General features: G+C 44.5%; 1 protein-coding gene across 1 annotated transcript; it reads right to left on the reverse strand.

Moving 5' to 3' along the window:
* Nucleotides 1-14061: 14061 nt before the first annotated feature.
* Nucleotides 14062-27465, reverse strand: inpp4aa (inositol polyphosphate-4-phosphatase type I Aa). The gene is made up of 24 exons (XM_084022400.1): nucleotides 27366-27465; nucleotides 23371-23620; nucleotides 23224-23268; nucleotides 22517-22635; nucleotides 22313-22429; nucleotides 22129-22208; nucleotides 21921-22038; nucleotides 21490-21580; nucleotides 21257-21404; nucleotides 20630-20760; nucleotides 20122-20226; nucleotides 19905-20013; nucleotides 19790-19807; nucleotides 19414-19600; nucleotides 18593-18874; nucleotides 18355-18502; nucleotides 18210-18242; nucleotides 17877-18049; nucleotides 17646-17769; nucleotides 17110-17377; nucleotides 16283-16380; nucleotides 16088-16200; nucleotides 15853-16007; nucleotides 14062-15772 (listed from the first exon to the last, which is right to left on the reverse strand). Exons 2-24 carry the CDS (start codon nucleotides 23468-23470, stop codon nucleotides 15640-15642), a joined length of 2895 nt encoding a protein of 964 aa, XP_083878526.1. The 5' UTR covers nucleotides 23471-23620; nucleotides 27366-27465; the 3' UTR covers nucleotides 14062-15639.
* Between the last annotated feature and the right edge of the window lie 157 nt (nucleotides 27466-27622).

Below are 27622 nucleotides of genomic sequence, written 5' to 3' on the forward strand. Positions count from 1 at the left end.
AAATAACAAGAAGACAGCTGCAGTAATTAGTCACGGCTGACACACGACATTTCTGGGTTTGGGTTCTTAGAAAGCGCTGCGTCGGCGTTAAGTGGAGGACAAACATGAGAGCGTGATTATAAGTGGTTGTTTACGGTAAAGTCGGCGTTGCCAATCTGATATGCCGATGCTGAATCTGCTCCATGGACACAAACAGCAGAACTAGTCGTTTGTTGCTTTATTTCTACGAGCCGAGCCAATCAGAGCATCCGACACGACTTCCTGCAAAACACGCCGGTGACTCATGATGGCACCTTTAAGAAATAATTCTATGAGTTTTAGTGATTTTCTTTGTCAATTTTGCATTATTTTGTCTATCTTTTAGATTCGAATTGTGTTTTTATACGTTGAAAACAAATATTAAACATTTCATCGTACATTTTAAAACTTTAAGTCAATGAGTTTCCGTTAAACTGAACACTATTTTGCTGCATCTCCATGGTAACATGTTCCTCTCTGGGATAATGCTGTTAGTAGATGTTGTTCTATTCAGGATGAAGTTATATTTCTTTAGATTTGATCGTACAAGATGTTTCTTCAAAATGAAATATTTCTTTTCGATTTCATTTTGAAGAAACATCTTGTACGATTCAATTTAAAGAAAAAGAAAAGTTCATCCTGATTAGCATCAGTAGAACAGAACAGGACAGAGATCAAGGCGGCAAAGAACAGACAGGAAGTGAATTCATCAGAAACAGCCGAGTGGGACAAGTTGTTCTCCTGCCTGAACACAACCAAACAATCTGAATATAATAAGAAAAAATGATTTTCCTGAGGGGAATTTCCTGTAAACATGCGGAGATTTAAAAAAAGGAATCCACCTGGAGGAGAGCCTCGATACCTCGATATCACCGGCTCATTCTTCTGGTGTGTGACCTTTGAACCTCTCAATGTCTTCAATTGATGATGAAATACTGCTGGAACACACTCAACCAGATTCAGCTCATTTACTTCAATTATTTATAATTCGCTGAAAATGATATATATGATGATATATATGATGATATATATATATATACCATACAGGTTTCATGGACACAAAAGGATTGTCAAGTGGAGAAATATTCATATAAATATGGTTAAGTTACTTAGTTAAGTGCTAGAAGTGCGTAGGGTCGTAAAATGAATGACATAAAAGTAAAATAATAATAATAAAATATGATTAACAGAATGACGAGATCAAATAAGGGAGACAAGAAAACATCCTACATTGTACAAGGGGAGAAGCATAGTTCTGGATATAGATTCTGTGATAGACTGGTGTCCTGTCCAGGCTGTACCCTGCCTTCACCCAATGAATGCTGGGATCGGCTCCAGCCCCCCCACCCGTGACCCTGAATACAGGATAAGTGGTAGACAATGGATGGATGGATGGATGGATATGGATTATTCCTATTATTATTCGTTTGTTTGTTTTTAATTCATTCATTAAATTATTCTTTATTGTATTTATTGACTTTGTTTAGTTGTTTGAAGGTTATTTGATCCAAACTCCATACCAGTTGGTGGCGGTAATGCACCAAAAAGTTGTTTGCACAACTGCCAAAATACAGAAAGAAAGAACGGAAGAACGCATTCACAGCTAACATACGAGCTAACGTAGCGCTGCGTCACGTACTCACGCGTTGACGTAACCGGCATTTTTGTAGTCCCTCACGCTGCGGCGGCGGCGCTCAGTAAAGCTGGTGCGGCCGTTGCCCAGCAACGGATGCGTAGCAGCGAGCCGCGCGCTCGTCGTTATCTGTGTGACGCTACGTTCCTTGGCTTTGATCTGTGACGTCGGGGGATTCTGGCTTCGGTGCCTTTGATTTCTGCCTTTGATGTCCGCGTGAGGTAAGTCATCAAATGCTATAAATGAAGTTGCCTCACCAGGATCATTAGAGCGACGGACAGAGGAGAGAATAATAGACGTAGACAGTGAAGGAATCACAGAGGAGATAAGGAAATCCTAATCACCAGAGACAGTGAACGTATCACAGACAGAGGAGATGAACTACTCCAAATCATCCCGAGTGGAGATGAAGTCAGCAGAATCAACCCCGGAAACAACACCAGAGTATGTCATCGCCGACAGCTGCAAGGAAAAGGGGCTACCAGCAACATACTTTCTGGAGTGGTCAGTGGACATGCTGGTTTTGAAGCTCTACGTGAAAGCCAAAATAAGCTTTCCATGCAAAGCCGCATATGCCATCACTGATCGCCTCCTTGAAGCAACGTTGCCCCGGGTGGAGGATGCTGGTTTGAAGCCCACCTTTAAAGCCTTGAGCAACATGGTCGAGGTGGTTCTCAAGAGCCTCTGTAAGAAGTTTGGCAGTGCAGAAATGCTGCTGAACTCCCTAGAAAAGGAGGATTCAGAACTTGTGGACTTCATTGCCTCCACCATCGTAGATCACCTGACCAAGCCTCCAAAGAAGTTCAGGGACTTGCGCAAGTTCTGCTCGTCTGTGGGCAGAATGCTGACGGGGCGTAGCAGATCGTCCCAGGGCTCTAAGGCCTAAGAAGGTTAGCGGTCTAATCCTAGAAACGGGTTTTCGCCGGGAGCTCCGGTTTTCCCACATTCAGTGGATCTTACGATTCACCAAAAAAAAACCTTAAATTTGGCGTTCAGCTTGAGGTCAGATTTAACCTTGGAGTTTAAGCTCCAATTCCAGTCCTGCACCGATCCACTCTTCCCCTGTCTTCTGGCCTTTGTGTTAATTTGTTAAATCCGCCAGCGGCGTGTCGCCCTGGTAACATGTCTTCACTACTCCACGACTCTAAGTCTTGCCTTTGATGTGCCTCTGTGACGACCTCCGTTGCCGTCTTAGAGGTGTAATATTCTGTTGCATCTTTGGGGTGGGCCAGGTCTTGTCAGGACCACCTCAGAGGTCACCGGGGAGAGTGATGGTTTCATTTGAGTCCATCGGCTCTCCTAAAAAGGGGTTTTACTCCGGGTGCTCCGGTTTTTCCCCCCCAAAAAAAAAAATTGTCAAAAGATAAAACCAAACCGATCATGGACCTTCGGCCTAGGGTGCTCTGGTACCACGTACACTTATGAGCATCCTTATGTTGGTTCATGGTGTTCGTTATGGACAGTCCATGACTAGCACAGAAATATAAGAACAAACGACCACTTGGATTTAGATCAGAGAAGCGTTCCTCCCTATCACGCTGCTCCAGGTATCTCTATCGTTGCCCACGTGCACGGTGAAGTCTCCGAGCAGAACTATGGAGTCCCCTACTGGAGCCCCATGCAGGACTCCATTCAGGGTCTCCAAGAAGGCCGAACACTCCGAACTGTAGTTTGGTGATACTGGGCTACTGCGAGAAAACGATGCAGTATGTTGACGATTCACTTTTGTTTGCAGAAAGTGAACAGGCCTGCCAGGCTGACACAGTGGCACTGCTAAAGTTTTTAGAGCGGGTTGGCTGGCAACTGCAAGATTGCCGGTTCGATCCCCGGCTCCTCCTAGAAGAGTGCCTAGTGTCCCTGAGCAAGACACCTTAATTGCTCCTGACGAGCTGGCTGTCGCCTTGCATGGCTGACTCCACCGTCGGTGTGTGAATGTGTGAATGAATGGGTGAATGTCAGTCATTCCTGTAAAGCGCTTTGGAGAAAAGCACGATATAGATGAGGCCATTTACCATTTTAGATAATAGGATCCAAGCCATCTTGAAGATGATGCTGAGATGGCACAGCCTCTGCAGAGCATGAAGCATGATCATGGACTTGGACCGACGGACACGCCGATTTGGACAACCAATGGACATGCCAGCTTTGTTTAGCTTGTACAAACCCTGACTGCCGCCCCGACCTTGGGCTGACCCGACTCCGACTGTAAAAAGACAGAATGAATGTCATCCTCATGTACTTGCATCCATCCTCCTGGAGCAGAGAATGATTCACCTCACTCCAGCACGGATGATGCATCGACATCAGGTTTTGCTCTCACTCCCTAATGTCACTATAACCTGATGCATTGTACTTAATCCAAGCCTTTTGTCTACAGTGGTTGATGGTGAACCACACGACTGCATGGCGGCAATCGTGGAAACCTGCTCACCACGACTCCATTAAGTTACCAATGCAAATGCTGAGCCTTTCTTCCCAAATAACACCTTCTCTCTCCTCCAAAGGGCAACCCGTGTTTGCAGTGATGTTTGCTTCAGCACCTGGCTATGTCAACACATGGGAAACCACGTATCAAAAGCAGGGAAGCAGCTGACAGTTCCTAGTGAACATGGGGCTTCTCTAACCACTCACACAAAACGGAACCACTTTGGACAAAACGTATTTTCCAAAGTGGTTAGTGTGCCTCAGACCCAATGTTGAGAGAAGACCAGGAATCCAGCCATCCTATGCTTGATGACTGCATTAACCTCTCCAACTCTCAAGTCTATCCACACACAGGTCAGACCAGCCCTACCACCCCCCCTGCAAGGAGGACCGTTGCATTCACTATAGCCTGGAGACTGGGTGGTGATAAAAGACTGCAGGAGACGTCGCTGGAGGGAACCACGCTGGACACAACCATTTCATGATGCTGAAGGTGTTCATGATCCGGTCCGGGTACTCCTCCCGGATCTTGCTGATCAGCAGGGTGCCCATGCCGGAGCCGGTGCCGCCCCCCCCAGAGAGTGAGAGGAAACCCTGCAGGTGGAGATACGGGTCAGACTTTGTCCTCCAATATTTATGCATTGATCATCTGGTACGTTCAGTAAGAAGTACTAAGGGAGCTGATTACTGGTTTCTTGTGTCTTATATTTCCTGCAGGACGTGGTGGAGACCAAACACGGAGCTCGAAGGATCTTTAACTGCTGGATGTGGAAATAATCTGGCTGTTGCTGTCATTTGCCACCACTCGAGACGGAGATCCAGAGGGAGGGAACCGACCAGCAACCCGACGAGGACGAGGAAGACCCAGCAAGGACCACCCCTCACTTTTACACAGGGTCCCTGTGAACCAGTCTGGCCCCCTCGCCTGAGACCACTTTGCCATGGGAGACCCGACCAGGAGCACAAGCCTCCAGACAGTCTCCCTCAGGGTCATAGACACACCAACCTCTCCACCACAGTAAGGTGATGCTTCCTGGAGAGGAAACAGGCAGACTTTTAGGCAGAAACTAAAATAACATGAAATGAAATGTGAATTTAACAAACTGTCAAAAAACAATTCTTGTGAAATAGATCAAATCCTTACTCCATAACTTAATTTGTATTGAGTATTTTCTTTTATTTTACTTTTGTATTTGTATTTGTTCAGCATCTAATTTTAAGCGTCTTTGAGTACCTAAAACAGATAATGATACAAATGATGATTATTATTATAATCATAAACTTGTGACTGGAAGCCTAGATTCCTTTTTTAATGTAAATTCCAACCTTCAAAATAAAATATATACACAATGTAAGGGTCATAGTACACGAAAAAAGTAGCATAATATATACAAACTATAACATACATACATGTGCACACATGGTACAATTTCTAAATAATATCAGTGACCTGGCTGTCCACATTTAAAATGAGATAATCCTTAATGTGTCTGTTTAAAGAGCCAACAACAGACGTCAGTCACCAGCTGTCTCATTATAATGACGTAGCTTAGAGAAGGTCGTCTTTTCCTAAATCCCGATGAGTTCGAGGTAAAGTCGTGAGGAAAAGACGCCACGTCGTCGTTTTTGTGGCTTTTCAACCGCAACTCAAGTATATGTGGGGCTTTTAGGTGGAAATTAAAACCTCTGACGTTTATTGTGAAGGCGCACCTCAGACCCCGGACAGTCACCTCATTCTTGTTGTGCCAATAGAATACCACCATGTAATGAAATAGAGAGAATCAGAGTGTATGGCTTATTTCTAGGAATATTCCAAATAAAATATGACCAGCAAAGAACCTCAATACCAAAATAGCCCTCATTGTGGTGTAAAATAACAAGAAGACAGCTGCAGTAATTAGTCACGGCTGACACATGACATTTCTGGGTTTGGGTTCTTAGAAAGCGCTGCGTCGGCGTTTAGTGGAGGACAAGCATGAGAGCGTGATTATAAGTGGTTGTTTACGGTAAAGTCGGCGTTGCCAATCTGATATGCCGATGCTGAATCTGCTCCATGGACACAAACAGCAGAACCAGTCGTTTGTTGCTTTATTTCTACGAGCCGAGCCAATCAGAGCATCCGACACGACTTCCTGCAAAACACGCCGGTGACTCATGATGGCACCTTTAAGAAATAATTCTATGAGTTTTAGTGATTTTCTTTGTCAATTTTGCATTATTTTGTCTATCTTTTAGATTCTAATTGTGTTTTTATACGTTGAAAACAAATATTAAACATTTCATCGTACATTTTAAAACTTTAAGTCAATGAGTTTCCGTTAAACTGAACACTATTTTGCTGCATCTCCATGGTAACATGTTCCTCTCTGGGATAATGCTGTTAGTAGATGTTGTTCTATTCAGGATGAAGTTATATTTCTTTAGATTTGATCGTACAAGATGTTTCTTCAAAATGAAATATTTCTTTTAGATTTCATTTTGAAGAAACATCTTGTACGATTCAATTTAAAGAAAAAGAAAAGTTCATCCTGATTAGCATCAGTAGAACAGAACAGGACAGAGATCAAGGCGGCAAAGAACAGTCAGGAAGTGAATTCATCAGAAACAGCCGAGTGGGACAAGTTGTTCTCCTGCCTGAACACAACCAAACAATCTGAATATAATAAGAAAAAATGATTTTCCTGAGGGGAATTTCCTGTAAACATGCAGAGATTTAAAAAAAGGAATCCACCTGGAGGAGAGCCTCGATACCTCGATATCACTGGCTCATTCTTCTGGTGTGTGACCTTTGAACCTCTCAATGTCTTCAATTGATGATGAAATACTGCTGGAACACACTCAACCAGATTCAGCTCATTTACTTCAATTATTTATAATTCGCTGAAAATGATATATATGATGATATATATGATGATATATATGATGATATATATATATATATATATACCTTACAGGTTTCATGGACACAAAAGGATTGTCAAGTGGAGAAATATTCATATAAATATGGTTAAGTTACTTAGTTAAGTGCTAGAAGTGCGTAGGGTCGTAAAATGAATGACATAAAAGTAAAATAATAATAATAAAATATGATTAACAGAATGACGAGATCAAATAAGGGAGACAAGAAAACATCCTACATTGTACAAGGGGAGAAGCATAGTTCTGGATATAGATTCTGTGATAGACTGGTGTCCTGTCCAGGCTGTACCCTGCCTTCACCCAATGAATGCTGGGATCGGCTCCAGCCCCCCCACCCGTGACCCTGAATACAGGATAAGTGGTAGACAATGGATGGATGGATGGATGGATGGATGGATATGGATTATTGCTATTATTATTCGTTTGTTTGTTTTTAATTCATTCATTAAATTATTCTTTATTGTATTTATTGACTTTGTTTAGTTGTTTGAAAGTTATTTGATCCAAACTCCATACCAGTTGGTGGCGGTAATGCACCAAAAAGTTGTTTGCACAACTGCCAAAATACAGAAAGAAAGAACGGAAGAACGCATTGACAGCTAACATACGAGCTAACGTAGCGCTGCGTCACGTACTCACGCGTTGACGTAACCGGCATTTTTGTAGTCCCTCACGCTGCGGCGGCGGCGCTCAGCAAAGCTGGTGCGGCCGTTGCCCAGCAACGGATGCGTAGCAGCGAGCCGCGCGCTCGTCGTTATCTGTGTGACGCTACGTTCCTTGGCTTTGATCTGTGACGTCGGGGGATTCTGGCTTCGGTGCCTTTGATTTCTGCCTTTGATGTCCGCGTGAGGTAAGTCATCAAATGCTATAAATGAAGTTGCCTCACCAGGATCATTAGAGCGACGGACAGAGGAGAGAATAATAGACGTAGACAGTGAATCACAGAGGAGATAAGGAAATCCTAATCACCAGAGACAGTGAACGTATCACAGACAGAGGAGATGAACTACTCCAAATCATCCAGAGTGGAGATGAAGTCAGCAGAATCAAAACCAGAGTATGTCATCGCCGACAGCTCCAAGGAAAAGGGGCTACCAGCAACATACTTTCTGGAGTGGTCAGTGGACATGCTGGTTTTGAAGCTCTACGTGAAAGCCAAAATAAGCTTTCCAAGCAAAGCCGCATATGCCATCACTGATCGCCTCCTTGAAGCAACGTTGCCCCGGGTGGAGGATGCTGGTTTGAAGCCCACCTTTAAAGCCTTGAGCAACATGGTTGAGGTGGTTCTCAAGAGCCTCTGTAAGAAGTTTGGCAGTGCAGAAATGCTGCTGAACTCCCTAGAAAAGGAGGATTCAGAACTTGTGGACTTCATTGCCTCCACCATCGTAGATCACCTGACCAAGCCTCCAAAGAAGTTCAGGGACTTGCGCAAGTTCTGCTTGTCTGTGGGCAGAACGCTGACGGGGCGTAGCAGATCGTCCCAGGGCTCTAAGGCCTAAGAAGGTTAGCGGTCTCATCCTAGAAACGGGTTTTCGCCGGGAGCTCCGGTTTTCCCACATTCAGTGGATCTTACGATTCACCATAAAAAAACCTTAAATTTGGCGTTCAGCTTGAGGTCAGATTTAACCTTGGAGTTTAAGCTCCAATTCCAGTCCTGCACCGATCCACTCTTCCCCTGTCTTCTGGCCTTTGTGTTAATTTGTTAAATCCGCCAGCGGCGTGTCGCCCTGGTAACATGTCTTCACTACTCCACGACTCTAAGTCTTGCCTCTGATGTGCCTCTGTGACGACCTCCGTTGCCGTCTTAGAGGTGTAATATTCTGTTGCATCTTTGGGGTGGGCCAGGTCTTGTCAGGACCACCTCAGAGGTCACCGGGGAGAGTGATGGTTTCATTTGAGTCCATCGGCTCTCCTAAAAAGGGGTTTTACTCCGGGTGCTCCGGTTTTTCCCCCCAAAAAAAAAAATTATCCAAAGATAAAACCAAACCGATCATGGACCTTTGGCCTAGGGTGCTCTGGTACCACGTACACTTATGAGCATCCTTATGTTGGTTCATGGTGTTCGTTATGGACAGTCCATGACTAGCACAGAAATATAAGAACAAACGACCACTTGGATATAGATCAGAGAAGCCTTCCTCCCTATCACGCTGCTCCAGGTATCTCTATCGTTGCCCACGTGCACGGTGAAGTCTCCGAGCAGAACTATGGAGTCCCCTACTGGAGCCCCATGCAGGACTCCATTCAGGGTCTCCAAGAAGGCCGAACACTCCGAACTGTAGTTTGGTGATACTGGGCTACTGCGAGAAAACGATGCAGTATGTTGACGATTCACTTTTGTTTGCAGAAAGTGAACAGGCCTGCCAGGCTGACACAGTGACACTGCTAAAGTTTTTAGAGCGGGTTGGCTGGCAACCGCAAGATTGCCGGTTCGATCCCCGGCTCCTCCTAGCAGAGTGCCTAGTGTCCCTGAGCAAGACACCTTAATTGCTCCTGACAAGCTGGCTGTCGCCCTGCATGGTTGACTCCACCGTCGGTGTGTGAATGTGTGAATGAATGGGTGAATGTCAGTCATTCCTGTAAAGCGCTTTGGAGAAAAGCACGATATAGATGAGGCCATTTACCATTTTAGATAATAGGATCCAAGCCATCTTGAAGATGATGCTGAGATGGCACAGCCTCTGCAGAGCATGAAGCATGATCATGGACTTGGACCGACGGACACGCCGATTTGGACAACCAATGGACATGCCAGCTTTGTTTAGCTTGTACAAACCCTGACTGCCGCCCCGACCTTGGGCTGACCCGACTCCGACTGTAAAAAGACAGAATGAATGTCATCCTCATGTACTTGCATCCATCCTCCTGGAGCAGAGAATGATTCACCTCACTCCAGCACGGATGATGCATCGACATCAGGTTTTGCTCTCACTCCCTAATGTCACTATAACCTGATGCATTGTACTTAATCCAGCAAGCCTTTTGTCTACAGTGGTTGATGGTGAACCACACGACTGCATGGCGGCAATCGTGGAAACCTGCTCACCACGACTCCATTAAGTTACCAATGCAAATGCTGAGCCTTTCTTCCCAAATAACACCTTCTCTCTCCTCCAAAGGGCAACCCGTGTTTGCAGTGATGTTTGCTTCAGCACCTGGCTATGTCAACACATGGGAAACCACGTATCAAAAGCAGGGAAGCAGCTGACAGTTCCAAGTGAACATGGGGCTTCTCTAACCACTCACACAAAACGGAACCACTTTGGACAAAACGTATTTTCCAAAGTGGTTAGTGTGCCTCAGACCCAATGTTGAGAGAAGACCAGGAATCCAGCCATCCTATGCTTGATGACTGCATTAACCTCTCCAACTCTCAAGTCTATCCACACACAGGTCAGACCAGCCCTACCACCCCCCCTGCAAGGAGGACCGTTGCATTCACTATAGCCTGGAGACTGGGTGGTGATAAAAGACTGCAGGAGACGTCGCTGGAGGGAACCACGCTGGACACAACCATTTCATGACGGTGAAGGTGTTCATGATCCGGTCCGGGTACTCCTCCCGGATCTTGCTGATCAGCAGGGTGTCCGTGCCGGAGCCGGTGCCGCCCCCCCCCCAGAGAGTGAGTCAGCTGGAAACCCTGCAGGTGGAGATACGGGTCAGACTTTGTCCTCCAATATTTATGCATTGATCATCTGGTACGTTCAGTAAGAAGTACTAAGGGAGCTGATTACTGGTTTCTTGTGTCTTATATTTCCTGCAGGACGTGGTGGAGACCAAACACGGAGCTCGAAGGATCTTTAACTGCTGGATGTGGAAATAATCTGGCTGTTGCTGTCATTTGCCACCACTCGAGACGGAGATCCAGAGGGAGGGAACCGACCAGCAACCCGACGAGGACGAGGAAGACCCAGCAAGGACCACCCCTCACTTTTACACAGGGTCCCTGTGAACCAGTCTGGCCCCCTCGCCTGAGACCACTTTGCCATGGGAGACCCGACCAGGAGCACAAGCCTCCAGACAGCCTCCCTCAGGGTCATAGACACACCAACCTCTCCACCACAGTAAGGTGATGCTTCCTGGAGAGGAAACAGGCAGACTTTTAGGCAGAAACTAAAATAACATATGAAATGAAATGTGAATTTAACAAACTGTCAAAAAACAATTCTTGTGAAATAGATCAAATCCTTACTCCATAACTTAATTTGTATTGAGTATTTTCTTTTATTTTACTTTTGTATTTGTATTTGTTCAGCATCTAATTTTAAGCGTCTTTGAGTACCTAAAACAGATAATGATACAAATGATGATTATTATTATAATCATAAACTTGTGACTGGAAGCCTAGATTCCTTTTTTAATGTAAATTCCAACCTTCAAAATAAAATATATACACAATGTAAGGGTCATAGTACACGAAAAAAGTAGCATAATATATACAAACTATAACAAACATACATGTGCACACATGGTACAATTTCTAAATAATATCAGTGACCTGGCTGTCCACATTTAAAATGAGATAATCCTTAATGTGTCTGTTTAAAGAGCCAACAACAGACGTCAGTCACCAGCTGTCTCATTATAATGACGTAGCTTAGAGAAGGTCGTCTTTTCCTAAATCCCGATGAGTTCGAGGTAAAGTCGTGAGGAAAAGACGCCACGTTGTCGTTTTTGTGGCTTTTCAACCACAACTCAAGTATATGTGGGGCTTTTAGGTGGAAATTAAAACCTCTGACTTTTATTGTGAAGGCGCACCTCAGACCCCGGACAGTCACGTCATTCTTGTTGTGCCAATAGAATACCACCATGTAATGAAATAGAGAGAATCAGAGTGTATGGCTTATTTCTAGGAATATTCCAAATAAAATATGACCAGCAAAGAACCTCAATACCAAAATAGCCCTCATTGTGGTGTAAAATAACAAGAAGACAGCTGCAGTAATTAGTCACGGCTGACACATGACATTTCTGGGTTTGGGTTCTTAGAAAGCGCTGCGTCGGCGTTTAGTGGAGGACAAGCATGAGAGCGTGATTATAAGTGGTTGTTTACGGTAAAGTCGGCGTTGCCAATCTGATATGCCGATGCTGAATCTGCTCCATGGACACAAACAGCAGAACCAGTCGTTTGTTGCTTTAGTTCTACGAGCCGAGCCAATCAGAGCATCCGACACGACTTCCTGCAAAACCCGCCGGTGACTCATGATGGCACCTTTAAGAAATAATTCTATGAGTTTTAGTGATTTTCTTTGTCAATTTTGCATTATTTTGTCTATCTTTTAGATTCTGATTGTGTTTTTATACGTTGAAAACAAATATTAAACGTTTCATCGTACATTTTAAAACTTTAAGTCAATGAGTTTCCGTTAAACTGAACACTATTTTGCTGCATCTCCATGGTAACATGTTCCTCTCTGGGATAATGCTGTTAGTAGATGTTGTTCTATTCAGGATGAAGTTATATTTCTTTAGATTTGATCGTACAAGATGTTTCTTCAAAATGAGATATTTCTTTTCGATTTCATTTTGAAGAAACATCTTGTATGATTCAATTTAAAGAAAAAGAAAAGTTCATCCTGATTAGCATCAGTAGAACAGAACAGGACAGAGATCAAGGCGGCAAAGAACAGTCAGGAAGTGAATTCATCAGAAACTGCCGAGTGGGACAAGTTGTTCTCCTGCCTGAACACAACCAAACAATCTGAATATAATAAGAAAAAATGATTTTCCTGAGGGGAATTTCCTGTAAACATGCGGAGATTTAAAAAAAGGAATCCACCTGGAGGAGAGCCTCGATACCTCGATATCACCGGCTCATTCTTCTGGTGTGTGACCTTTGAACCTCTCAATGTCTTCAATTGATGATGAAATACTGCTGGAACACACTCAACCAGATTCAGCTCATTTACTTCAATTATTTATAATTCGCTGAAAATGATATATATGATGATATATATGATGATATATATATATATATACCTTACAGGTTTCATGGACACAAAAGGATTGTCAAGTGGAGAAATATTCATATAAATATGGTTAAGTTACTTAGTTAAGTGTTAGAAGTGCGTAGGGTCGTAAAATGAATGACATAAAAGTAAAATAATAATAATAAAATATGATTAACAGAATGACGAGATCAAATAAGGGAGACAAGAAAACATCCTACATTGTACAAGGGGAGAAGCATAGTTCTGGATATAGATTCTGTGATAGACTGGTGTCCTGTCCAGGCTGTACCCTGCCTTCACCCAATGAATGCTGGGATCGGCTCCAGCCCCCCCACCCGTGACCCTGAATACAGGATAAGTGGTAGACAATGGATGGATGGATGGATGGATGGATATGGATTATTCCTATTATTATTCGTTTGTTTGTTTTTAATTCATTCATTAAATTATTCTTTATTGTATTTATTGACTTTGTTTAGTTGTTTGAAGGTTATTTGATCCAAACTCCATACCAGTTGGTGGCGGTAATGCACCAAAAAGTTGTTTGCACAACTGCCAAAATACAGAAAGAAAGAACGGAAGAACGCATTCACAGCCTATGGTTAGGACATCCTGGTGTTTTTGGCATACTGCATTTACTACTACTAAATACTTGGGGTACTAAGTGTGTATTTGCATATTAGCTTCATATTTTACATTTATATTTAATATTTAGAATTTTGATTGCTTGAACATTCAGATTCAATATTTAGATTCAATATTAAGATTTAATATTGAAAATCTACATTTAGATTTGCCATTTAGAATTAGATTTAACATTTAGATTTAAAGAAAAGTAACTGACAAGGTTCACAAATATTGCTGGGGATTAAAAAAAAAAAGTGAAAAAATGTTTGTTAAAATATTTCACATCACTTTTGGAGCTAAATGTGGCAAGGGAGTGTTTTTTTTTTTACCCCGATGCAGGATAAAATCCTACATCCATCCCTACCATACACACATTAACTGGATGTTTGGGGGTAACTAAAGGTCCGGAGCAGTTGCCTACCATGCACATTAGGTAATCAAGCCTTGAGTGAAATATTTCCTGCTCAATTCACAAACTCTCATTTAATTAACTGACACTCCCATGGCATCGACAAGCCTTTATTCATCATCCAGTTTGACTTCGTCCCTCTGTGGGGGTGCAGGCGTCTCTCCCATGTCCAGCCTGTGTGCATGTACAACTGATCAGAACGAGGTCCGAACCTACTCAATAACAATGGATCAAAAACTAAAACAGCATTTGGCAGCAACAGCCATATCAACACAAACAGCTGTAAGCAAAAATAGCATTTTCAAAATAAAATCCAGTCTCTGTAAGTACAATATGTTTTGTACACTGTAGCCTGGAGCTGAACTGACAACAGAAGAGGTGCATCATTATTTCACTTCAGTCTAAAAAACATTTACCGAGTGCTCACGGGTCCTCTTAATCGCAAACACTTGCAATAGTTGAAAAGCAGTAGGTTTTCTTCTTCATGCAGGTTAAATTAATACATTTTTTAAAAAGTGTTTACTCAATTTTGATCAAATGTTCTGCATAATTCAACTGAGTGCTGTAAAAGTGAGAACATACATGTTTGAAGGGCTTTCGAACCACTACAGTGCTGCATATAAACCTTCAGAAATGTCTTATATCTATAGATATGTTTTTGAGACATCATTGTAGTACAAATGCAGGATACCGGTGTGGGATATGTACCTTCTGAAGAGGAGCTGTGCTTGTTGTAGAGAGACATGGTCTTAAATATTTATGTGTTTGAAGAAGGAGAAAAAGCAACTGAAAGACTTAAGAGAAAAGCACTGAAATAAGATAGAGCTGGTATTCTTCTTCATTTTTCTCATTGTCAATTAATCCCTTTAAAAAGACCCAAACCAACAATCCATTAGTTCCTCCGACTAGGAATACTAATCTTCAGGGCTCGACAGTTACTCAAGCAGGAGTAAATAGTGCATTTGTTGGGGACTATTTTCCTGAGTGCATTAATACACATTAGATGAGTTTAACTGCAGCGGTACTGCGTTTGTGGGATTCTCTCAGAACAAACTCCAGGGGCCATGTGCACTTTAATGGGAGGATAATGAAGCCAATGCAACAGTGTGGCTAATTGATGTCTTTTTTAATAGTTTCTGAACAACAGTGGAGCTTTATGGCACTCAGCGAGGAGCTGTAATACATTGTTGGTTTTTGGTCTTTGCATATATGTTGTTGACAATAAGAAAAACCAATCAAAGCACAAAGGACAAGTACAAACGTGGCCCCCCACATCATTTTTCTTAAACTGAGACACATCTTATTTCTAGTGACACAAGTTCAAACGACTCAGTTGAACGCTCCCCGTTGCTACGACTGCCACGGCAGCTAACGGCGCCGCGTGCACGCCGGCTACAATGTAACACAGAAAGCCATCTCTCTGGCTGTGAAGTGGCTGTGAGAGGTGTGTGATTTCTAGTACGACTGGAGGAGGAGGAGGGGAACCGCTAGAAAACAATCTACAGTAGCACTGGCACTTGGACATTAATCATCTCGACAGTGTCTAAGCACAAAACAAAGGGCTGTTCCAGTTTGTGTTTGGTGTTTTTGTTTGTGTGGTGCTCTCATCATCATCCCCCTTCAGTCTTTAGGTGTTTCCTCCGCTGACAAGTGTCCGCTTAGGTCTCGACCTTCCCGTACGTGCCCTCTGGGGGGCGATATTGTTTGGGGAAGGCCTTGAGCTGGAGAGCGTTAAAGGCATATTTACGACATCCCACATTCTTCATGGTGTTCTCTCTCCTGCAGCCCTCACTGTGGAGAAACAGAAGCCACGCGTTACTTATTTTCCTGCTAAGCTTTTAGTGCAGCGGTAATAACTTCCATCAGCTGACCTGCGCATACAGTCCAAGGCCTGGTAGAAGACCTGTGGGGCGAGGGCGTGCTCCTGCTGCAGGATCTGACACTGCTCCAGGGTCAGCGACATGGCTGTGCGGTCCTTGGCGCTCTTACAGCTGGTGAAGCGCACTCCGTTCAGACGCCGACATGCCTTTTAGGGGTTAGGAGGATTGTTTAGAGGAGGAAGCTCGGAGCTTTTCAAATTTGAGAAGACACGAGAAGAAAGTCTACCTCGGCTGCTTGCCACAGAATCTCCACGTTCTTGGTTTTCTTGGCGTTGACATTCAGGCTCAGCTGTTTCAGCAGCTCGGGCAGACTGGTGACGCTGCGGGAGCGAGGCAGGCCTGCGGAGAGAACAGAGGAGGGATGCAGTGAGTTTAATAGGATAATGATATTTGGTATGTATTTGTATGGTTGTAGACTCACTGTCTTCTGGCAGGACTTCTTTAAATTGGTCGTAGTACGAGCTGAGGCGAGTCATGCTCTCCATGTTGATCACCTCTTGCAGCGACGTGTCTCCAAACCTGAACACACATGTAAGATATCAGAGATGAAATCCTTCCTGACCAGCACACTTTTCCCGCCCAAACTAGCTTTGTTATCCAGAGAACTGATGCTTTTTATTAGACCTGGTTTTAAAGTAGGGTTCATAGCCTTGCTCAGGGGCACCTTGACATTGGTTTGGCTGAGGCTTCCAACCAGCAACGTTGCTCTCATCTCTCCACCTATTGAATCCTCATTCAAACCTCTTTTTCTACTTTGTATGTCCTCCATTTTGTCTAATACATTGAGGAGCACCAGATGAATGAAGAGGAGAAACATGACTATTTGACTATAATTAAATAAAGGGTCAATCATTCAATATATCACTGTGTAATTAATTATATTAATTCACCTAATGACTGTCAAATTGATGCTGCCTTTGACATTTTTTGTGCATATCTGTCTATTATTTATGTGTGACTGAAAATGAATCACAACATTGTTCTTTTTCCTATTAAATTTTTAGTATATTTAAGCTATTTGAATAATTTCCTGTCTTATCTTAAGTGTGAGTCATTTTAAGAAAATGGTCATTTTTTTATTTGGTAAAGGCACATAGATAATTAGGTTTGTAATAGATATATATCTTCGATGATTATTTTAAATAATTTCACAAAGTCAAAAACTATACCTATCCAGCCAAAATGACCCTTTCCTTTCCATTTCTATCCGTCCTCAAGGCCTCCACCGTTCTTGTCTAATGGACTCACTTCTCAGCCAGCGTCTGCTGCTCGTTGATGCCCACGTTGAACAGGACGGGCTGCACGCGCAGCAGCATCCCGTTCTGGATCTCCCGTGGCAGCGAGTCGAACATGGCCCCCGGCATGGGCACCCTGACGTTGAAGCCGTTCCTGTTCCCTGTGATCACCGGCAGCATGTCCGGGGCGAAGCCCGAGGTCGCCTGGGTGACTTTAAAGGTGACATTTCTCAGGTCCATCACTCCGATGCTCATATCCTCCAACATGGCCAGCTCCTCACCTTTAACACACAAGGAGTCATCACTTTTGTATCGGCTTGGACGTTTACTTGTTGGGTTATTTCCCTCGCCTGCCTCTTCCTTGCGTTTGGGTCCTTTTGCATTTCACCAACCCTGCCAGTGCCGCCATCAGCCAATTAGCAGAGTCGTCTATCACAATGTATGTTTTCATGCTCATCTCACACTAGAGTTAATCTGCAATTTGCATTTGGCAGCTTTGCTGGAGGTTTACACTCTCACATACACACACACACCCTCACACATCCTTACCATAGGTGCTGAGCAGGCCTTCATACTGCACCAGTAAGCCAATGGTGTGAAGCTGCCTGAGGAAGCCGGCGTCACAGAGAGAGTTTCTCAGCTTGATGACGAAGCCGCAGATCAGCGCCGTCAGCTGTAAGAAGCAAAACTCATCAACGCTGCGACAGACGGACAGTTTAAAATGCATAGGCTATGACGCACAAAATGACACAAAGACAGAAGAGCTGGAAGTTGACGTACTGTCTGGCAGAAGACGACGTCGCGGCGGTACTGCAGCGTGAGGCTCATGGCGATGGTGGGGGCGTTGTCCTGCATCAGCAGGAACACCATGGCCTTCTTGGCCTTGTCGCTCATCAGAGACGCACAATCTGTCAGCGTGGCGAGGAGCGGGTACAGCGCCTCGCTCCACTCACCTGCAGACACCGCCGTTATTTCGTCATTACGCAATAACTTAATACAATGAAAATGTTACTATATTGTAAACAATTCAACATTACACATAAGTAACACAACTACTGGTTTAATCCTCCGTCCAGCACATACAGGATTACTTAAAAGGGATACTGCTCTCACCTGGGGACGTCTTTTCTACTTCTGGGATGATCTCTACGAGTGACAGAAAGCACACAATCACACTTCTACTCAACATTATGTGTGTGTGTGTGTGTGTGTGTGTGTGTGTGTGTGTGTGTGTGTGTGTGTGTGTGTGTACGTGTACCTTTCTTGGTGCTGCCCTGCTCCTCGTCGGCGAGCAGGAAGACGTCCTCTGAGCTACTGTCACTCTGGAGTTTGTCTCGCTGCAGCAGCCGGTCCACCCTCTGGATCACACACTCCAGGCTCTTATCAACATTTAGCCAAACCTTCTCCTGCACACAAACACATTACACATGAACTTGAACAAAAAAAAAAAAAACTACATGAACACATCAAAGAGGCAGATGGACTGTTTTTCTTACCCACTCCTCCTCATGCATGTCCGCCTGCAAGGAGGAGCGCTTGTTTCTACTCCCGTCGTGGCCCTCCAGAGCAGCCGCATGGCGAGAAGGCGAGATGGCAGCTCGAGACGGGGAGGTGGGGTGGCGGGAGGGGGAGCGTGACGGGGAACGAGAGGATGGTGACAGGGAGGAGGAGGACGGGGACGGGGTGCTCTGCAGGGTGGTGTCTGGGCGGGCGGCTGCCAGGGCGAGGATGGCCGAGGACAGCAGCTTGGAGTCGCACGCCGTCACCAGCTGACGAGTCTGCGTGGAGGAGGAGAGAAACCAGAGAGGAACCGGAGAGGCTGGTGAACTATAGCTGCACTGTGGGTATTACATTTAAAGTGACCTGAGGCAAAACATGCTCTTTAAAGCTCATAAACCGTGACATTATAAATAAGGGAGAAAAGGCAGACTACTGTTTTTACCTTTTTTACATTTTCTGTTTGCAGTGAGTGATGTTTAATATTATAATGTTTGTGCATAAAACTACATGTGATTTTATGTATGGTATATTATGTTTTAGATCATTTTTTAAAATTTAAATCAATGGGACCCAAAACCCAATTAAATTAAATTAAATTAAAGCAAAGTGTTTCTGTGACTCAGAAGTTTGCTGATGATGTTGTAGTCTGATAAGATATGATTTATCTGTTGTAAAATATTCTAATAGTCCTTCTTTTTACTGCAATTCTCTGTCAAAATTGAATAGAAGTGATAATTTCTATGAAGTCAATAAGAGTTGTGATAAAAAGCTGAGTGATATCAAACAGAGAAGGAACTTTAACACAGCGCTCTCCCACCTTCTCTGTCAGGATGGCCAGGGTTCTCTCCAGAGCGTTGGCCGAGCGCTCCTTGGCGGCTCGAGACAGACGTTCAGTGTAGTAACACACTTGTGTCTTCAACGTGTTTATCTGACCAATCAGCTCCTTCGCTTTCACGACGTCCTGAGGTTGGTACGCCATCCCTTTAGAGCCCGAACTGGCAGAGCTTTGGGTGTGAAAACCGACGGAGAAGATGAGAACACACAGCAGGAACAAAACACAAACAAAAACACACACAAAAACACACACACACACACACACACACACACACACACACACACACACACACACACACACACACACACACACACACACACACACACACACACACACACACACACACACGTAGTCTCACCTTTCCTCCTCATAGGTGCTGATAGAGGAAGGCAAAAGAAATCCCAATTAAAAGGTTGATAGTCACTAATGGAATCAAACACCGCCATGAAACCCATGTATTTGGCTCCACTCACTGTTTCCTGGCTTCGTCCAGCTTGTGCAGCAGCTTTCGGAGGCCGCAGCCTTTAAAGCCTTGATGATGTGCTGCAGGTGCACCAATAGTCACAATGTCGTACGTCCGGTCTGATCAGAGGACGGGAAATTAAGAGTATAAGATAAGATACTGAACAAACAATGTCATTAAAGCCCTTGGCCACACATACAGTAGGCATGCAGTACAAATAAACCTACCGTAGCCAGACTCTCCCTGCACTCTCATCCTCTGGACGTGCAGGTTAGTAGGAATAAACTCCAACTTCCTCTCAGCTTTCAAGGTACTCGACTTAAATGACGGACCTGAGAGGGAGCAGAAAGTTGGATACAGATCTCTATACTCTGTAATAGGTTGTAAATAAGTCCCAATGTGATATTTTTACATGGGAGTCTTAATATATACAGTATAAGTTGTCGCACTGGTTATCTCAAGCAACAAAATGTATTTAATTTTACTTAAAGGGGCAGACAACGCTGAAGTATTGCAGTCACATAATATTTTCAAAAAACAGGTGTTAGAGGCAGAGACAAAGACACTGGATTCTACTCCCACATGACACTTAAAGGGCTAGTACGTTGTTTTCCTGTGATCTTTTAGCAGAGATAGAACATAATATTCAGAACTATGTTTTTGTTAATGTAAAATCACCTGACATTTATTGCGTAATGTAAAATTGACGTGTTAGACACAGCGTGTGTTTCTTACCTTTGTATTCGTGCAGGTCACTGATAGTCTCCTGGTAGGTGAGGATGATGGTCTGATACTGGGTGATGATCTGCCTCCTGAGGTTCTCCCAACATGCAGAAAGCTCACCCAGTTCCTCCAGCTCACACACCCTGCACGACACACACACACACATGAATTTCCAGGCATCCAGCTGAGGCTCTGATGACCTCACAGCTTGCTGTTAATGCAGCTTGTTCAATTAAGGGCGGCACCCGCATCACAAGCAAGAATGTCAGCAGTGGGAGTTTCTTTGTACGATCGTGATAATACGATAATAGAGAACATACATACATAAAGAACGAGGACACGCTCATTTCTGTTGAGTGGGCACATGAAAAACCTTTTTTTCTTGCACACATGCTGCAAAGTTCTTTTGAATTTTTTAAGAAAACATTCAAGTTTGAGTCCAAAAATACAATATTATTAAAAACTATTCTTGCGTAATGTTGAACTCACTATGAATGTATTTTTTAAAATATTGAATATCATTAAACCACAAAAAAAAGTGTTATACATGACAAAGATTGATGGCGTTAAAGTAGGTAAAGGTAAGTAAAAGGGGACTCAGAGAGGTGGCACAGGTGATCAATACCAATTAACCATTACCTGACGGCGTCTTCCTCCAGCAGCAGCTTGACGAACTGCCGAGGAATATGCAGGGAGAGCGAACTCTCCGCCATCTGCTCCAGGATCCGAAGGTGGTTCCCGTCGGTGGTGGGGAGCCGGTACGTCCGTGACATGACGCCCCCGAACACTGAAGCAGACGGAAACGTCACGGCGTTGAATCACCAGGACGCCACACGGACGTTGATACTTAGTTCACACAGACGCACACTCACCAGCCTTGAGCAGCGGGTCTTTACACAGAGATGAGGACTTGGATTTCATGCCCATGGATTCAGTCAGGCTTTCATCAACAGCGAGAACCATCTGACCAAAAAAAAAACAATAATGTTAATGAAAAATGTTGCTGCAGCTACATATGTATTATACATTTTCATTAAGCAGAAGTTTGGCCCAATAAAAAGTCAGAAACAGTGATGCCCATCAGTTTTACCAAGGTTGTGAAATTTCAGATAAGATATACATATGTTTTTTTATCACATAAGATGACAAAAAGTAAAAGATGCTCACAATTGAGAAACTGCAATTAAAAATGATTTATATACAGTAAATCAATTGTAATAATAGTGGTTGATTATTTTTCTGATAATTTTAGTTTCATGGGAAAAAAGGAAACTGAAGTATTTGTGATGTGTCTTGAACGCACCCTTCCATTGACCGTGTCTCCTCTCTGTAATCTCGCAGCGGGCGCTCTCTGCTCACGCTTCTCCTCGATCTGCCAGGCGATGACGGTGATGTTCCCCACGCGCTCCTTCTCCGCCGACCTGACCCACAGAGGCAAACGGGCGAATCAAACAATCCCCGAACCCAAAAAACCCAGCAAGCAGCGGCTATCGGTGTGTGAGCCGGTTTACCTGAGAGTCAGGTGCAGTCTGTGGTGTTTGTCCTGCAGCAGCTCTTTCACAGAAAACATGGACGAGCCCAGCATGTACATCTGACACGTAAACACACGAGGATTTAGAGGATTTCACCCAGATGAGTGTGGCTTAAGGAGGGTTTAGCAGATCTGAAGACAGTGGAATGATGGTTTTGTGTTACCGTGCCCTGTGTGCGGTCCTTTACGTCGTAGACGGAGAGCTTGACCTGAGTCTGCTGGGTGATCAGAGAGTCCTGGAAGAACGCCACGCTGCTCAGGAAGATGGGGTTACTGGTGCCCTGGAGACGGAGAGAGAGGGATGAACTGGTTTTTAGAGTCTCCCAACAGCTGGCAGGACGCAAACAGAGGGGACAACGGTGGTGTACCTCTATGATTTCCGTTTGGGCGTGCTTGGTCCAGAAGGCCTGGGGTGGCGTGGTGCAGCTGACGGCCACGAAGCTGGTCGGCTTCCGGTCCAGAGAGGGAGTGACCAGCTCGCTGCAGGCTGCAGCATCGTCGACACACAGGAGGAGATGACAGACGTCGGGGTTTAACGGTGCTCGCTAATCCGTGGCCTTTTTTCTGATCGTAGTATTTCCCAGCTTTCCTACTTTCTCTATCTATCTTTAAAAAGTCTACTTTATTTTTCTCTCGGTTTTAGCCAACACTACATAAACAGATGTAAACTGTTTTCATCTGCTGACTTAACACACGTTTGGTGCACTATTCAGGTTTTACTGCAACGTGTGCAGCTGTGCATCTATGGCTTCTTTCTAAACGTATTCCAAAGACATAAGTCGATTCCTGCACACGTATCACTCCTGCATTGATTTATTAACAAAAAAGAAGAGTTGACACCTCCAACACAGCTGTGAACCATCATGCAATGATGGGCTGCATTTAAGCACATCTCACTTTGACTGCGGATGTCTTGAATAAAGGGGCCTTGTGACCAAAATGTCGGCTCTCTTTTTTTAAATAAATCCATGCAGAGGTGATAAATGTGTGCGGGAATGGACTTTTTTTTTTTCTTCAGAGGAATTACTTCCCTGCACAACAAAGGAGGCAAAGCTTCTCTTCTTCTTGGACTTACCCACACTAAACTCCAGCACCGGCTCGTCTGGATCCTGACTGTTGCCTGGAGGATGGAGAGAAAAGAGGAAGGAGGGAGGTCTTTTTAACGCCCTGCTATTTCATCGGTGAAGTAAACACGTTACCATGGTAGCAGTTACTTAGTTACCTGAGAGAGCCAGCCCCATCATCTCGGCTGAGAGATCAAACGTGTTGGCCCGGTACACCGACCACGGCCGATGGCGGGGGCTGCGCTCCTTCCCGGACATGGTCAAAGGTTCACGTCGGGGCTGAGGACAGATTTTACAGCAAAAAAAGGGGGCGAAGAGCAAAACGACGTCGACTCCAAATCAAAACCCCAAGTCAGCCGTTTGGTTTTCCCCTTTTTCGTTGATCTCACGCGTTTGTCAGGGATAAATCTGAAAAGAAGAAAAGAACAAAGTGATGGTGTGCTGTCCCCACGGAAACAGCCTGAACCCTTTGATGCTGATGTGGTGGCGGATGAGCTCGGACGCATCAGACAGGATGAGAAAAACGGCTCCTAATTTCACCACGATAGTGTCTACTGGCTGCCCACATGCTCGGCATCGCATCACAGTCTCCAGCACACATGGCTAAAGCAATGAAGGGCTAATTGTCTGTTGGCACGATGCTCCATTCTGGGATGAACAGCGTATGAGAGTTGAGCAGTTTCCTCGTCAGTGTTATCACTCTTCCCTCTGATAATGTGCGAATATAGGCAGCGTGAAAAACAAATCAGTGGAGAGGAAGAGTGTGACTTTTCCAGAGAGCTGCAGCACACCGAAGCTTCACCTTGGACCTGCACTTATTTCTATACAGCCTTTCTAGTCTTTATCAACCACTCAAGACTCTTTATTCAGTCTGCATTCACACCCTGACGGCCGAGGAGCCGCCGGCCCATCACGATCTAATCTGATCTAGCTCATTCAAGCCGATTGCACAGCCTTCCGGGGGCAATTTGGGCTTCGGTATCTCACCCAAAGACACGGCAGCATGCAGACTGCAGGAGCCGGGGATCGAAGCCACCGATAGCAGGATGACTGGCTCTGCCTCTGAGTCACAGCCGCCCCAAATCTCCCCCTCTATCTCCTCATGCTATTTGTGCTTTCCTGGAGATTTGTTTTCCATCTTTCAAATGTCAAACGCACAGACAGTCATTGAGGTGAATGTCACCGGACCAGCGAAATGACCAGGATTAATCCTCTAGGAGCCACAAATATAAATATCAAACTTGCATGTAATCTGGCCAGCAGTTAGTATGATATACTGCTCTTAAACAAATGGTTAGATGATGTCTCTGCACATCTGACATCTCAACGTGTGAGAATTTAATCAAATGTTGTTTTTTTTATTCCTGCAAAGCATAAAGAAGTATGAATATGAACCAGGGAAGAAGAAGCGAGGCGCAGAGGAAGAAAGAGAACAAATGTGAAAGGTTAAGAGCAAAGGAAAGTGGTCTGCTGACTAACGTGAGCTGAAAGGTGCTTCAAATCGCCCTCAGAGGTGAATGTTTACATTTCACGACTCAGTTAACATTTCTTCTCCAGTGCTTGCTTTTCGCATTTCTCTCCTTCTCATCGTTAACATCCACAGACCCGGCAGGCCGAGGGAATATCTGGTGCTCCCAGTGTTTGTGTGTTTCTGTTCATTTAACTTTACACCGACAAAAGGAGGACAAATGTTGCATTCATGTGAAAGGACACACACAAATTAATCTTCACAGCCACACAAAGTAAATCCAGAGTGTGAGCGTGATGCTCTGTGCCAGTTTAATCCGTCTTTTGGCACCTTCGTGTGAAACGGAAACAGATGACAATTACGGCGGCGTGGATGCTCTGCCTCATTAGGCGTGTGCGACTTGTTGTCGGTGTGAGCGGCCTTTTGAAAATGCTGTAATCTGCCAGGGGCGCTGCTGGGAGGGGGGGCTCTCGAGGAAACCCACAGTGGATCTAATGGAAATCCACAGGGAGTCACGGATCATCATCATCTTCACATCTGTCAGCTACATGCAGTCTGGGAGCGGGGCTGAAAACCTGTCAATCAACTGATTTATCAATGGATGGGGAATCGATTATCACCCGTTTTCATGGCTGCTTCATGGAACTTTCTATGCTTCCAAACAAACATTTGTTTTTTATATCATTATTTACTAAATATCTTTGGGTTTTGGACTGTTGGTTGGAGAAAACGAGACATTTGAAGACGTCCCGTGCCATTTCTATGGATGACTAATCAATTAATCATAGAAATATGTACAGATCTGCAGATTATTTTATCTATTTTATTATTCTATCTTCTCTTTTCTCCAGAAAAATAGTGATAAAATGCCCATTTCAATTACTTCTCACGTCTCAAAGTGCTTGTTTTATTCAACAGGCACTTTTATTTAACAGTCCAAAACACAATAATATTACATTTATAATAATATAAACAAAGAAGCAGGTCAAAATAACTACTAATGAATTCACAGTTGATGAACTCACAGATTAACTGACCTTTCAGCTCCACAACGAAGGATTATTAAGCGCTCACACTGATAAAAGGCTGAATGCTGACCAGCTCCACGGCTGCTGCTCTGCTGGTGACCTCTGACCTCCAGAAGGCAAAACCGGTCACACGTTGGCCGGTTTGGTTTTCGAGCTTTAAGGGAAGAAGACGGTACCCTACACACATCGTCGAGGAAGCGAGTGAAGTGGTGAAGTTGGGGAGGACAACGAGGATTCAGGTGGGTCTCGTGGTTCTCAGTCCTTTGGGACAAATCTGGAGATGAAGCTGACCCAGATAGTGAGGCTGGCGGGACACAGCTGCCCCCCCTGCAGATGCTGTCAGCACCGGCTGCACTGCAGTGCTTCTTTCTCACTCAGATATCCTCTTCCTCCACTCACCTCCTCCTCATCCCTTTAAACCTCTCCCAAACATCCCCCTTCTTCTGCTAAGTCATCATCCCTCCCCTTTTTTTCCCCTCTTTTTGTGCTCCAGTCGTCTCCCTTTCTCCGTGTCCCACCGTAACCCCGGCGTCCCTCTCAATTTCAATCTATTGATCCCGATTCAGTCCAGAGCTGAGCAGGCCTGATCCTCCTGCCCCCCGTGGAGTCTGATCTACAGTCTGATATGCCTGATGTGGAAATGTTACTGCCGTAACCACGGACGCACGGATCCATCGGCACATCTTTACCATGCTCTCTGATTGGATCGATCAAAGAGGGGCAGAACATGCAAACGTGTTCACTCCCAGGAGAACATTTACACACACACACACACACACACACACACACACAAGGGTGAGGAGGAAATGACGTCACGCATAAAGACGCTCTTGTTACCCAGACAGCAGTAAAGTGAGAAACCTTTGATGACAAATGAATGGAGTCTTGTTGATGATGCTAGAGGATGAGACACAGGGTGGATCTCTACTGTACGTAGCAAGAGAAACACACGCACACACACACACACACACACACACACACACACACACACACACACACACACACACACACAGATGCAATAGAGGTGAGACAGTGTCATTTAGTTCCCTCTCTGTTATGGAAAGAGTGAAAACAATAACTCAGCAGATCACATCTAAATCCTTTCCGCTCTGCTGGGAGCATCTGGGAGGCCTGCAATCCCGTCACACGTTCCATGACGTTGAGCAACACATCCGGTTTAAGATATAATATGTATTAAAAACACACAACAGCACATATATGTAACATTATTCTCCTTAACCCCACCATCAACGCGCCTTTTTTGTAAACTGCGTAAACAGGGTGGCATCCGTGCCATCCAGTTCTATTTATGGCTCACTGGCCAATAACATTGCCATTATACTGCAAGTGTGGATTCATATTTATCCCCTCACAATAACAAGTATTGCGTCATGATGTGAGCTGCCTCAGTGATGCTGCTGCTGCTGCTGGACGTGCAGCTCAATTAACAGCATTTATAAGAACAGATTAAATCGACATCAGCTGTTTGAGCTACGGCTATAAGGCTGTGATCACGTCTTGTTCTGCCCCTGCTGCGAGGTGCGATTCCCCTCTTTACGACAGCATCTCTCCCGGCGTGAACAAAACGCCCTCGACACACCGCGAAATGATGAGATGTCACGTGATAAACGCACGCAGAAATACATTTATATCGTACCGTTTGGAGAAATGCGAAGGCTTCTCTTCTCGTTGATGCGCATCCTGGTTGCTACTCGACGATGTCTGCAGTCGAGACTCGCCCTGACTCCCTCTGACACATCGGGCTGTAACTGCTCCACCGCACGCAGCGTCTCCTTCTCTCCACTGGGGGGCGCTGTCGGCCACCACCAGATATAACCTCACATGGAGAAAGCGTGTGTAGTTTTTTTTGTTTTTTTTGTTTTTACATTGAGAAAAATAACAACATCTCTGTCG

This window comes from Eutrigla gurnardus (genome assembly GCF_963514095.1).
Source record: "Eutrigla gurnardus genome assembly, chromosome: 12".
Lineage (NCBI taxonomy): Eukaryota > Metazoa > Chordata > Actinopteri > Perciformes > Triglidae > Eutrigla > Eutrigla gurnardus.